Source organism: Typha angustifolia, chromosome 8 (genome assembly GCF_048772165.1).
Source record: "Typha angustifolia cultivar Huaian chromosome 8, ASM4877216v1, whole genome shotgun sequence".
NCBI classification, from domain to species: domain Eukaryota; kingdom Viridiplantae; phylum Streptophyta; class Magnoliopsida; order Poales; family Typhaceae; genus Typha; species Typha angustifolia.
In genome coordinates this window covers 2,588,858-2,601,678 of record NC_133246.1, presented here as the reverse complement: position 1 = coordinate 2,601,678, position 12,821 = coordinate 2,588,858, and the positions used below count along the sequence as shown (strand labels likewise).

The 12,821-nt window shown below is 37.8% G+C and overlaps 2 protein-coding genes across 2 annotated transcripts; one reads left to right on the top strand and one right to left on the bottom strand.

Moving 5' to 3' along the window:
• Positions 1 to 3,966: 3,966 nt before the first annotated feature.
• Positions 3,967 to 5,373, top strand: LOC140766132 (GATA transcription factor 2-like). Its single transcript, XM_073105572.1, has 3 exons — positions 3,967 to 4,220; positions 4,330 to 4,544; positions 4,688 to 5,373. Exons 2-3 carry the CDS (start codon positions 4,491 to 4,493, stop codon positions 5,264 to 5,266), a joined length of 633 nt encoding a protein of 210 aa, XP_072961673.1. The 5' UTR covers positions 3,967 to 4,220; positions 4,330 to 4,490; the 3' UTR covers positions 5,267 to 5,373.
• A 1,937-nt stretch (positions 5,374 to 7,310) lies between these two features.
• On the bottom strand, positions 7,311 to 12,269 carry LOC140766134 (aldehyde dehydrogenase family 3 member F1). The gene is made up of 10 exons (XM_073105576.1): positions 11,950 to 12,269; positions 11,758 to 11,826; positions 10,705 to 10,801; positions 10,010 to 10,216; positions 9,747 to 9,871; positions 8,907 to 9,011; positions 8,584 to 8,744; positions 8,379 to 8,469; positions 8,157 to 8,306; positions 7,311 to 7,649 (listed from the first exon to the last, which is right to left on the bottom strand). Exons 1-10 carry the CDS (start codon positions 12,142 to 12,144, stop codon positions 7,413 to 7,415), a joined length of 1,437 nt encoding a protein of 478 aa, XP_072961677.1. The 5' UTR covers positions 12,145 to 12,269; the 3' UTR covers positions 7,311 to 7,412.
• Positions 12,270 to 12,821: the final 552 nt, after the last annotated feature.

Sequence of the window (12,821 nt, the reverse complement as noted above, 5' to 3'; positions counted from 1 at the left end):
GGTAAGTTTCTATCTGAATCAAATCTTTACTTCAAACTTCAACCTCCAATATCGCCATTCCAACGAACATATCACGAAATATAATTAACAACCATCATGCATAATACGACGAGAAAACGAACGTCCAACTAAACTAACTAGAGTCCTCAGAGCGCTTGATCTTGGAATCCACCTTCTCCTCCACCACCTCCCGCTTCTTCTGCTTCTCCTCCTTCCCTTTATTGATCTCCTCCTCCACCTCCTCCATCTATCCGAAGACAAACAATTCACAACCCCAACGCATCAAAACTGTAATCCAAAGAAAGAAAAAGAAAGAGGAAATAATCTATCTTCTTTGTCTTTTTTACTACATGCATAGTATGCATGTCTCTCTTACGTTAACGGTTTGAGTCACCGGTGGCCTGCTTCCATGAACAGCCGCACGGTTCCCTGCTTTGCCGACCATGAGACGCCGTTGCCCCGGCCAGCCATTAGAGATCACTCGAGCTCCCTTCAGTGCAATGATTCCTCGCATCTCGATCGCGAGATATATATGATCTAAGAAATCAACCGATGGGTGTAAACAACCATAAATCAAGAAGCCAAAGATTTTGGATTTTAAGGTTTCTATTGGCATGCAACGTGGTGGGTTGCATGAGTATTGAGTTACTCGTAGCAGTTACACGTGGACAGTAGAGACGACTCTTTCTTCGTCTCGAGACGTGTGGACGGCAGACAGGTTCTTGTCTTCTTGGATCGTCGGCAAATCATTGAAAGACAGATCTGAATCATATTGGATATTTATTATCAAAACTTTTATATTTTAGTTTTTAATGTCTCAAAATTACCTTACTTTAGCTTCTTTTTTCTTTCAAGTGGGTAGTTGCCATTTAGATGAGTTAAATTAAATATGAATAGAGAATGATCTTAATAGTCCTGAGAAAGCTATCTAAGGTTAAAATACAAATGAAAGATGAATCGGTATTTTTTTCTTAAACCTCAGAAAACTTTCTCAAGGAAGGACTATCGTTGCATTTTAAAATTTAAAATGCTAATATTAATGTAACACTTTAGGGTTAATTATATCTGGATTTCCCCTCAACTATAGCATATAATATTTAGCAAATATAATTTTATATTTACAAAAATAAAAAAAAATATTTAGTATAAATAAGGTAAAATTTTAAAAATTTTAGCTTTTGAGTCACATCGAAGTGCAATTGATCTAATGAAAGTGATACTCTCTGTGCATAATTACTCATCTATAAGGTGCAATCTCATTTTTATAACGTCAATTAGCATAGCCATACGACACTTTTTTAGAAGTCAAATTACTTGAGTCCGATGAAATTAATATAAAGAGGAAATAGAAAACTAAAAGAGAAAATTAAACGAAACTTTGATGTTGTTATTGTTATTTTTTTTCATAGGCAAAAGGGGGATATATCGATAGTTTAGAGGCTTTTCAAATTTCTCTAAACCTATATAACCGCATAAATTTATTCAACCCATTAACTATTAAAAATACTACTATGTTTACAAATCCATTAAAACTCTCATAACACTTGAGTTTTAATTTTTCTTTACAATTATTAACTTCAAATTAATAACAATTCTTTCTCCCATCAACGATTGATAGGTCAAATTACCTCAGGCTACTTTGAGACGTTAACTACAGAACAATAAATACATGAACAATAATAATAATAATAATAATAATAAATAGACCATTTCTCTAATTTATTATTCAGGGTAGCCTGTTGATTTCTTGCATCAAGAACATACATTGTCAACTTTATCAACTATGCATGATGAAGAGAGAAAGAGACGTAGCTTCCGAGTGCCAACAGCCAAACCCAACCAAATATAACTTTTAATTGTAGGTGGATCCCATCCATCTCCACCCACTTATACTCACCACGCGTCATTTACCAGAATAAACGTGACTCAGATATTCACTCTTTCCAACATATAGGAATAGGATGAATAACTCGGCCAACTCCTCTACTAAAACATCACGATAAGCTTAAATTATATACATCTAAGAGACCACTAAATTTATGACTACGATTATATTTACCTCCTCTCCTGGAAGCTTTTTAAATGTGGTTTTAAAATTCCATCTTCCACCGCCCATCACGTGAACTCATCTCTCTCTTTCGGGTCACCTAATTTGCCGCCCAGAATCCTGTGGTCGTTAGCCAATGGGTCCTACCGGTGGTCGCGATTCGTGGTCTCGGGTTCGGGCTTGGTAATTGGTAATTGGTATGCACCTAACCCGAGGGCACGTGGCCGCTGGATAAAAGACGCGGTTGTACCGTCGTTCTACGTATTCTTAGTATAAACAACATTACAGATGATGAATTGAATGACCCAATATCAGTTTATCCCCAATATCTATCACACATTACCTATGATTTATTGCTGGTACTACACCTCAATCCAAAAGATGTAGTGTTCAATGCTAACAAGCTTCACACGAATTGCTACTAGCGATTTTACCAGTATTTGAACTAGATAAATAATTCTTCTCGATCGATAGAGCCCGATAATGTAGTTACTTGTGCTGATTAGGTTGATGCAGCTTCGTGCAACGCACTTTGTGATGGTATTAGTATTTATATATATTAGGCGCAACTCTTATTCTTATTCTTTAGCTAAATTAGTCTTTCTCGAACATTACGTGTGCCCTCTTACCAAGCGAAGCACGGGCTATTTAGGCTGGTTTGACATAGCTCTTCAAGTTTTTATTTTTTTTCTCAAGAAGTGCGGTGTGACTCTTTATCGATAATCAACTATCTATTAGCTGGATCAACGACTAAGTGACTAATCTAGAGTATTTAGTCCATCGTACGGTGCTTGATTGTCAACGTCTGCTATCTAAGCACCCCTTGATTAAGCTAGGGTTTACTAAGCAGGTGCAACAATTTCCTTGTGCATAATTTGGCCCAGTATGCTATTCACTTAAGGTCTTCCGGCCACTGTTTGATTGAGTAGCTAGATGCCATTTATAATTCTGCCTAACTTTATAATAGCGGTCTACAATGCTTCTTTCAAAATAAGAAAAGAAATTTACTAATAGACCATGATAGTGTTTTGAAGCATTATTATTATTATTATTATTATTATTATAATCATTCCATCTAAACACCACTACCAATTAGATACTGCTCTGTGGTAGACTTTTGTCAAAATCTATCAGAATGGAGTCGCAAACTACCAAATATTGCGGAGTGTTTAGCAAAAGTAGGCTCATTTAGGTTGGCTTGTCGTCTTTGTTAATGATATTTCTTCTTAGTTTAATCAAAAGATTACTAAATACTAATCAAGGTTAGGGAAGAGGGGGGAGGGGCAAAATTGGAAAATGCGCACTTCTATTCGTCACAGGTGCAACACCAAAACCACGTGGTCAACTTGACGTGTCGTCGCGCGGTAGAAGACGACGGCCAGAAGCAATTCCTTTCCACCTCTATCCCAGAGGAAAGAGGAAATGACATCTGAGTCCCAAAGCAAGCACATAAATAATGATCTCATCTATTCCATGGCCTTTTTGGTCATTGCACTCGAAGGTTTGAAGAGTAGCCGGTAACTGGGTGGTCAAATTTGGACGGTGCGACGATGAGTGCGAGCGAGAGATTCCCGAGTTCCATGGTAATGCGTGAAAGAAATTAAATAAATAAATCAAGTATAATTAATAGGACTAATTAGAGGATTACTACTATGCCATCACTATAAGTACATAGTGTTCAGAACCTCAGATCCAATATATTAATTAGTAAATTCCTTTATTTTTATTATTAAAAGAAGAAGAGCCTGGGTAGCATATATATATATATATATATATATATATATTTATGGAAAGGAAACAGTTTCTTTTGGGAAAGGTGATAATAAAATAAACTGGAGTTAATTCGTGCAAGCAGGGGTTGTGGAGGATCCGCACTTGGAAAAAAGTGAAATAGATGCATATACTCATGTGGGTTGTTTGTAGTAATATGGTAAAGAGGTGGGAGGTTAACAGTACATTTCCTAAGGCCATGGACTTTGGCAATCATTCAATGCTCTACCAGATGTTCATCTCTTCTAGCTCCTCTTCTTCCTCTCCAAACACCACTATCTCATCCTCTTCTCACTCTTCTCCTTCTCCTCCTACTCCTCCTCCTCCTCCTCCTCCTCTCTTCTCTCTGCCATTTTGCCTTGGAAAGTGTTACCCAAAGTATTACTATTCCCAGTTTTCACAGGTAAATAGACAAAACGCAACAAGGAAAAGGAGGAATCTTTATCTTTTATTCTCTCTCTCTCTCTCTCTCTCATCGTTTTGATCATTCTTTTCTTTCTTTTGGGGTGCAGGTAGAGAAGGAGACAAGAATGGAGGAAGTGAACTATTCAGGAGATGGGTTCTCTGTAGAAGATCTGCTTGACCTTCAAGAATTCGTAGAGCCGGAGAAGGAAGCAGAGCAAGAAGAGAGACAAGCAGAGGAAGAGGAAGAGGAAGAGGAAGCAGAGCCGCCATGACTGCAGAGAACTCCAACTCCTCTTCCTCCTCTTTTGAAATCGACCTCCCGGTAAGGCAAAACCGGAGGAATTTTGCTTATTGGGTTTTAGTTTTATTGCGGTTTTGATTCTTCTTGAGCTAAAAAGGAGCGATTTTGCTGCATGGGTTTCCGAGTTCATGTGATTTTTTTAACACTCTTTTGCTCTATTTTAGGCTCATGATGCAGAGGAATTGGAGTGGGTCTCCCTGATAGTCGACGACTCCCTCTTCGAGTTCCCACCTCCACTTCAGGTGACCAAATCCACTTCCCCAACCCCATCCATCAAATCCAAGCGCAGCAAGCGCTCACGTGCTCCCATGGCTTCTTATTCTTCCTCCTCGTCTTCTTCTTCCTCCTCTTCCTCCTCCTCCTCCACCTCCCTTATATACGATCCAAGCCTCCTCTTTGACGACAAACTGCAACCACCCAAGAAGCCGAAGCCCAAGAAACGCGGCCGGAAGCCCAAACCTCCGGCGTCTGGTGGCGGCGGCGGAGGAGGAGGAGGGGAGAGGAGGTGCACCCACTGCGGGGCCCAGAAGACGCCGCAGTGGAGAGCCGGCCCACAGGGGGCGAAGACGCTGTGCAACGCGTGCGGGGTCCGCTACAAGTCAGGCCGGCTGCTCCCGGAGTACAGGCCGGCGTGTAGCCCCACCTTCGTCAGCCACGTGCACTCCAATTCACACCGCAGAGTCCTCGAGATGCGCCGCGCGAAGGAGTCCGAGGACGCCCAACTCACGGTCGTATCATTTTGACCCGACCAGGACCCGACCGGACCTCTTCTAGCTCTAGTTTGTAAAAGTAAAACGCATTGGTGAATTATTAGTACTATTATATATCTTTCTTTCGATCTTAACCTTCAGTTTTTTGTTATCCTTTTCTCTTCGTAGGATTTAGTGCAGCAAAAGATTTCTCTTATATTTAGGAGTTGGACTGGAACTTATGAGAGATATTAGTAATTGATCCATATATATATATATATATATATATATAAGTGAGGGGTGAAAGTTTTTTATGTAGTAATAGGACATGGAGTAAAAGGTAAAACTTAATGGGAGATTGGTACAAATTGGTTGTTGTTTATTATTCCTTGGTCCCTGCTCTTTTCTGGCATTGTTCAGGTACTGGGTCCTTTGTGCTTCTAGTTTATATGTTTCTACCTCTGATTTTTATTTTTTCTTTTCTACACGAATAAAAGGTAAAGTTTTGATCTTCTTTCTCCTTTTCCTTTGATTTGAATTTTGTTTTTGGGTGTTTGTAAGCTCCACATTATCTAAAGAGAGATCGATGCCAAACCAATTACTTCTCTGTTTGAAAATGGTAAAAGTTGGCATCTCTTCTTAATCATTAGTTAGCGTTGTAATATTTAGGGAGGCGTGCTCTGTTCTTAAAAAAATAACCACGATGATGATAGCTATTGGCCGAAAGATGCGTACGGTGTAGGGGACCGTCCTTTTTGTGCTCTTTCTTTCGACTCGACTCTCTTCTCTAGAGCTCTGTGTCAGGGGATTTGGGGCCATTTGCACTTTAATTACTCTTACTTATTTTCTAATTAATAATGAAGAATTCTAATGTTCATTAAACTATATATAACTACACTATTTCTCAAAAGTCAAATCTTACTAATTATATGTTAATTATAATTATATTATAAAACCTCCGAGATTTAGCTATGCCCGGGCTATATACATATAGTTTAACCAATATCATCCTCAGGGCTACTAATATCAGGGTTTAAAAATTATTTGTCTTTGGATACCGATTATTTCTTAATTAATTAATTTATTTATTTGGGGTGCTGCCGAACAAACTGTACATTATTACGGTGCAGGACAATGACTGAAGAGGGAGTGGCCAAGAGATTGTGCTCACGTGTCCGAGGGTAATTAGGTAATTTTAATCAGGAGTGGAGGATAAGGAGCAGCAGCATGGGCTTTGTTTGTCGTTCATCTCATGCTTAGACAACACGTTGCTTTCTGAAGTTGGATAGATTCTGATAATATTTTAGGTTTTGAGAGGGTCCATTCTTCTCTCTTTTCTTTTAATTATTAGACCACATTTATAATTATTGCAGAGAGTGTACTCTTCTAATTGAAGCAAGGAAAATAATTGATGAGTTCGACTAATATATTTTTCTTTTTCTTTTTTTTTTCTTTTTTTTTAAGAGAAAGTTCGGAGTATGCTGTATATCCCGTAACATAGAAATATAATACAACTCGATACACAGCGGAAAATGGAGGATTGCCCTAGAATAAGTCCCAAATGTAGCTGCTATATAAGCTGCCCAATATCAAAATACTAAGTATCAAGCCTCAACAGCATAAAGGTATCCTGAGGATTTAGATACTAGGGGTTGAAACGCCACGAGCAACAACTTAAAAAGGAAAATAAAAAGTAAAGCAAAGTTGGTTGCACCGGAAGAGTCAATGCCTCTGCACCCTCTAGTGACAGGAAGCCAGAACAAGAGTCCATTGTTGGGCAACAATCTAGCAAGAAAGAAAAATAATGATAAGACGGATACACTAGAGACGTCCAGGCAAAGCTCCCCATGGCCAAAGCCGAGGAGGGACCGAGCCTTACTAACCCTCCCTAGTCACACGACGCACGCCAAGAGAGAGAAAATAGAAGAGAGATGTGGAAAGAGGATCCCGATGAGAGGAGAGGCCCCTCCCTTATATCTAACCAAGTTGGCTAGGGGATGGGAGAGGGAGAAGACAGTGATAACCCTAGCGGTGCTCAAGAGGGAACTTCTCCCGCACACCGTCAATTCAGTAACAATGAATTTAGAACTTTTAGAAGTAAGCAAACCTCAAGGAATACTTCTCCTTTATTGAGAGAATAGTAATATTAAGTAGGAAATCAATAATCCATATGTGCATAATTGCGTCCACACTATGAAGTTTATCTCTTCAGACCTAGAAAACAGAGAATTAATCCAACATAATCAAATTGATACACATGTCTTATTAGTTGCAGCTTTCTTTCGTCCCATGGTGGATATCGGAAAGGAATCTCGACCAGGAAGCTTCTTCTCAGAACTGGTTTCTTATGGCTGAACATGTCGAAAGAGAACCTGCCATGGTACTTCCCAATACCACTTTCGCCAATTCCTCCGAATGGTAGTGTATCCAATGCATACTGCAAAAATTACAAGAGCAAGATATAAGTAATTTAACAATGGTACACAGGAACAATAATAAGTCATTTGTGATGGCTAAGGTTTGAAACATATGAAAGATCCGCTCTAGAGAAGGCGAAAACTTAACTTGGTAATAGAGCTAGAAGTCACGAGTTTGAATACCGCCCAGACAATATATGAAATAATATATAAAACCCCCCATCATTTAATTTCAATCCACAATTTCACATCTTACGCCCATTAAATGTCTTTGGTGTGTTTGTCGTAATATAAAAGTTCAAATTTCACTTTTTCTCTATTCACCTAAGGTTTTAGAGAAGATGGTGAGTTAACGGATCATCTTATGTTATCATTAGTAGGTTATCTAATTCCATGTCATCATTAACTAATGATTGCAAAGAAGATTTACCAACAGAAGAAATCAAAAGCATGCAGGCAAAATTATTAAAAGGATGGCTACTTTGATGAGAAATAGAATAACAATAGCTCCTAAAGAATAAACATACTTGTATGATGGCATCATTGAAGGCAACACTTCCTGAAGATGTTTCCTCTATGATTCGTCTTTTCAGCAGTTCATCATTGGTGAAAGCATAGATAACAAGTGGTTTTGGCTGTGCTCGTATAAATTTGATGCTGTCTTCAATTTTCTTCAACTGTAGAGCATGGATCAGTATGAGAACCTTATATGTTCTTGATTAAATCAACAATACTAGTCCTTTTCTTACCGTGATAATTGGAAGAAATGGACCAAATATCTCTTCAGTCATGATCTCAGCATCTAGTGGGGGATTCACCAATATGGTTGGTTCAATGATTCTATACGATGGTACGTTGTCAGTTAGATGATATTAGATCTAAACATCAGATATTGAAGGTCATTAGCATAGAAAGGTAAGACTAAGATGATGATGAAAGATTTTGAGGGATTACAAGTTTGTAGAATCCAGGGAACCACCATGCACAACAGATTTGGCAACTTCTTGGTCTTTCAAGAGACTGCTTAGCCTTTGAAAGTGTTGCTTATTAACAATCCTTGTCATATTCTCAGGTCCGCTGTAGGATCTTTTAACTGCTGTCTTTAGTAATTCAACCTAGAGCAAGGAAGGTCCAAGAATAATGTCACATCATACTATGTATGCATTGTTGTTCAACAGAGAAAGTGAAGAGTGGAAGAGTGAGATGTATCATGAAGCTCATGATTTCAGGTACTGTGAGTTCACAAGAACAAGAACTGATATGTGACTGATAAATACCAGAACGGATGCATATTTCTCTTCCACCAGTAGATAATCAATCGCAATGCAAGCTTGTCCAGCACAAGAACCCCATTTTCCTGCAGCTACTCGAGCCATAGCCACCTATATTTAGGTAGAAAATAAGAGCACATGTACTAGATCATGATCATCAGAAAATAACGGGTTAAAAGTTCCTATCAATGAACAACGAAAGCTGAAAAACCAACAATATCTGTGGAAGTATTGAAGAAAGAAGAACAATGGTTCTGAAGTATTAATATAACTCATCCATTTGAAATGAAAAATCAGAAGAACAGTAGGAAATTAATTCATGGAAGCCTAGTGCACTCTGAACCTTCAAGCAAGAAATGAATATATTTCTTTAGAATTATGCTCTGGGATGAAAGCCTTTCATAGTCTTCCTTCAGGAATAATTTGTATGACCAAGTTTCTGACAACTCTAGGCAGTCCGAAGGCCATCCACTTCAGCTTTGCAAACGTACCAGTTTTATAAGCTGGATCCTGGCTTACCATTCAATTATAGATGGATAAGAGAAGACTCATTCATCCTCACTTCTCCTCCTTCTCCATCTCCATCCAACAGACACATAAACAGAAGTCAAGCCACATCTTCCCCGCAAGACAGAACTCCATTTGTACCTTGGATCCTTTTCCCAACTCCTGATGATTTCCCATGTTGATTGGCCAAACCAGATCTAGCACATGCAATATGTCAATCCTTGGAATGTATGTTCTTGTTCCGTATCCATGAACACTTCTATAGCGGGACTAATTTATGTAAAAAGAGAATTTTAGGTTACTATGTTGTGGCAAAGTGGGATATATTATATTGAATACCTTTCTGTCTCTTGAGCTCGCAAGTGAATCAACAATGGCTGGGCATTTCCCCCCTAGTTCAACAGCAACCGGTGTCAGATGCTTTGCAGCTGCGGTCATGACAATGCGTCCAACCCGGGGACTCCCTGGATGTATTCAAACCAAACTATGTCACAAGTGTTAATAAAGGCAATGATATAATTAAGTCCTTGTAATAATATTCTTACAGAAAACCCTGCTCAAGAAGCTTATTCCATTGCAGTAGAAATGGACTTGGGACTTACCAGTAAAGAATATCTTATCCCATTTAAGCTCCAAGAGCTTCTCTCCTACTTGTGGACCACCTTGAATGACCTTCACAAATTTATTGTCCAGATACTTGGATAGGTTGTTTGCTAGAAACTCTGAGGTTGCTGGGGAGATCTCAGAAGGCTTCAGAACCACAGCATTTCCAGCACAAATGGCTCCAATTAATGGCTCCAAGGACAATCCTACATATAGCATTGGTTAATAGCCAACAACATCCACAAATTACCACTAAATGCACAGAGAATTATCAGCTAGTTCTTGCAAGATTGCTTCCTTCTTCTCGGCGGAAGATATTATCGTAGTTATTATACAAAGGTTGCTGAGATTATTATAACAGTAAAACGAACTGGACCAAAATATAGAGTTATGAATCTTAAATTAAATTTTAAAAAAAAGTAAATAAATTAACAACTTCTATAAAGATTCCAGCAGCTGAAATAGGCAGAAAAAACCGAGAAGAAAATCTAGTAAAATCTCATTCGAAGCCCTAGAAAAAACCAAATCCGAAGCCCAAGGAGGAGATCGAGGCGACCAATTTGAAGTGAAAACTTAATGATATTCCAGTTAAACTAATACTGCTAGGATTCGAACCCAGCAATACTCATACATCATCATAAACCCCTCTAATTATCTTAGCACTATCCCATTGGCATTTGACACTATTCCAAACCTATTGGGAAATTCCAGCAGGAGAACACAAGCACCACGCCAAGCGGCTCCTTCACCAGCTCCGCCCTCGCCGGAAACGTTACCAGAGGCAACGAAACCTGTCGCATTCTTTCCCCTTTAGATCAATAATCCAAACCGAAAAAATAATAATCAATACAAATTATATACAACATACTTGTATATTATATAGTATTAGTCATTAAAAATAATTTTCATCTCTAAAAAATTAAATTTTAAGTATTTTCTTAATAATAAGAGCATTAACTTTTACTAATGTATTACTATTTTTATTTTTTATAAAAATTAAATAGTTAAAAGAGAGAAATAAAATATGATTAATTTATTCTTATTAGAAAATTGACTGGTATTATTTAATTTTATTTATTTAATTAGGAGAGAGAAATTAATAATTTTTATTAAATATTTACCTTATTACTAATCAAAACTTCTAGAATATTAAATAGCTTAAGGAATATAAGGACAAGTTCGATCGTACCCTTTCATCTTTCCTCGTAGCATATTTATGATTCACCCCTCTCACTGGTCATTGGCCAGGACAATGTTCAATATAACCAACCTTCTGGCTTCATATATTTTTCCATTAAATATATTTCAGTTAGATAATATTAATAAATGATCAAAGTAGTTAAGCTTAATTAAATTTGATATAAAAATTAATAATCTCACTTGATTTATAATTATATGGACTCATTTAAAACTTTTTAAAATATATAAAGGTAAAATAATTTTAAGCATAAGTACAATGTGGTACAGTATATTAAAAGATTATGCCTATCATTTAAAAGAGAGTTATGGCTTCTCAGAAAAAAAAGAATATAAAAGTACTTAATCAACTAATTATTTATATTTTTGTACATATTAAGATTATTATTTAGTTATTATGTTTAGTTGCAAAATTCTGGGATGTTTTAATTTTATGATTATTGATATAATATATTGAGTTGAGAAGAATTCGACTTTTATTACTCAAAGGACTTATTTTAATTATTAAGCAAGTGATAACAAAGCATTAAAAAGTTGGAAGAGCTCTCACCCTCTCAGGAGCCATCCATGCCTTCAAATCTTTCAGTGATGAGTTGAGGGTCTTGGTCACTACTCCGACCTACAGGAATTAAGCAGTTCTTTTCCTTTCTTAAGAGAAGAGAGAGAGAGAGAGAGAGAGAGAGAGAGAGAGAGAGAGAGAGAGAGAGAGAGAGAGAGAGAGAGCATCCATGAGAATATGAACCTCATCTCTGAATGCTTCAACGTAGCTTTTGCCTACGTCTTCCTTGAGAACCTTACATATCTCTTCTTCCTTCTCCTGGAAGAGCTTCAAAAGAGCCTTCAGCTGAGCCTCCCTCCAAGATAGACTCCTCGTCTTCCCACCCTCAAAACTCTCTCTCATCTCACCCACCAAACTCTCAAATCCCAACTCCTCCATCTCCAGGGCATGGGACTTACCTCCTGCTGCAAAGCTTGGGGATCATGAGATGCCCATGCCCTCCTCTTGAATAGGTGCAGTAATTAGTCTCACCAGAATACAGTGCTTGAAGTAATGACGCATTGAAGGCTGAGAGAGAGAGAGAGACGTAAGTGCAGCGAGTGATGAATGGACTCCCACATGCCTCTGGCGTGTTCGGTGGATATTTTATTTGAGAAAAAATAATGGGGACCATTAGACCCCCCCCCCCCCCCCCCCGCCCCAATTAAACAATTCCACATGTAGGTGTTTGCAATTAAAACTTAAAGGCAAAAGATTGATCAACTAAGAGGCTTAATGCCCACCAAAGATTAATTATCTCATGTCATTAAGTTAGCTAGTAGTTGGTAACAAATTTGTTAGAGGCCTTAATCTCAAGTAAAGCTACAATTTGAATTAGCAGTACTATGGCTCTTGGGTTACAACTAGAGCCTTTATAAAGCCACATCTTACTGTTTGATAGATACGTAGACACAATTAATTATACAACTAAATTGAATCAAATCAAACATTTAAAATACTGAATATAGTTTACCTCCTTCGCTTATGCTCATAATCATTTTATCCTTTTATACAGTTCTTTCACTAATCCATTTACTTCTGCAAAGTGTGTGATAATTAGATTTTTCATCTAATAT

Coding starts and splice junctions, on each gene's coding strand:
- LOC140766132 (XM_073105572.1), top strand. CDS start 4,491: ATGACTGCAGAGAACTCCAACTCCTCTTCCTCCTCTTTTGAAATCGAC. Junction 4,545..4,687: donor CTTTTGAAATCGACCTCCCG/GTAAGGCAAAAC, acceptor GCTCTATTTTAG/GCTCATGATGCAGAGGAATT.
- LOC140766134 (XM_073105576.1), bottom strand. CDS start 12,144: ATGGAGGAGTTGGGATTTGAGAGTTTGGTGGGTGAGATGAGAGAGAGT. Junction 8,745..8,906: donor AGAAATATGCATCCGTTCTG/GTATTTATCAGT, acceptor TCCTTGCTCTAG/GTTGAATTACTAAAGACAGC. Junction 8,470..8,583: donor TCCCTGGATTCTACAAACTT/GTAATCCCTCAA, acceptor ACCATCGTATAG/AATCATTGAACCAACCATAT.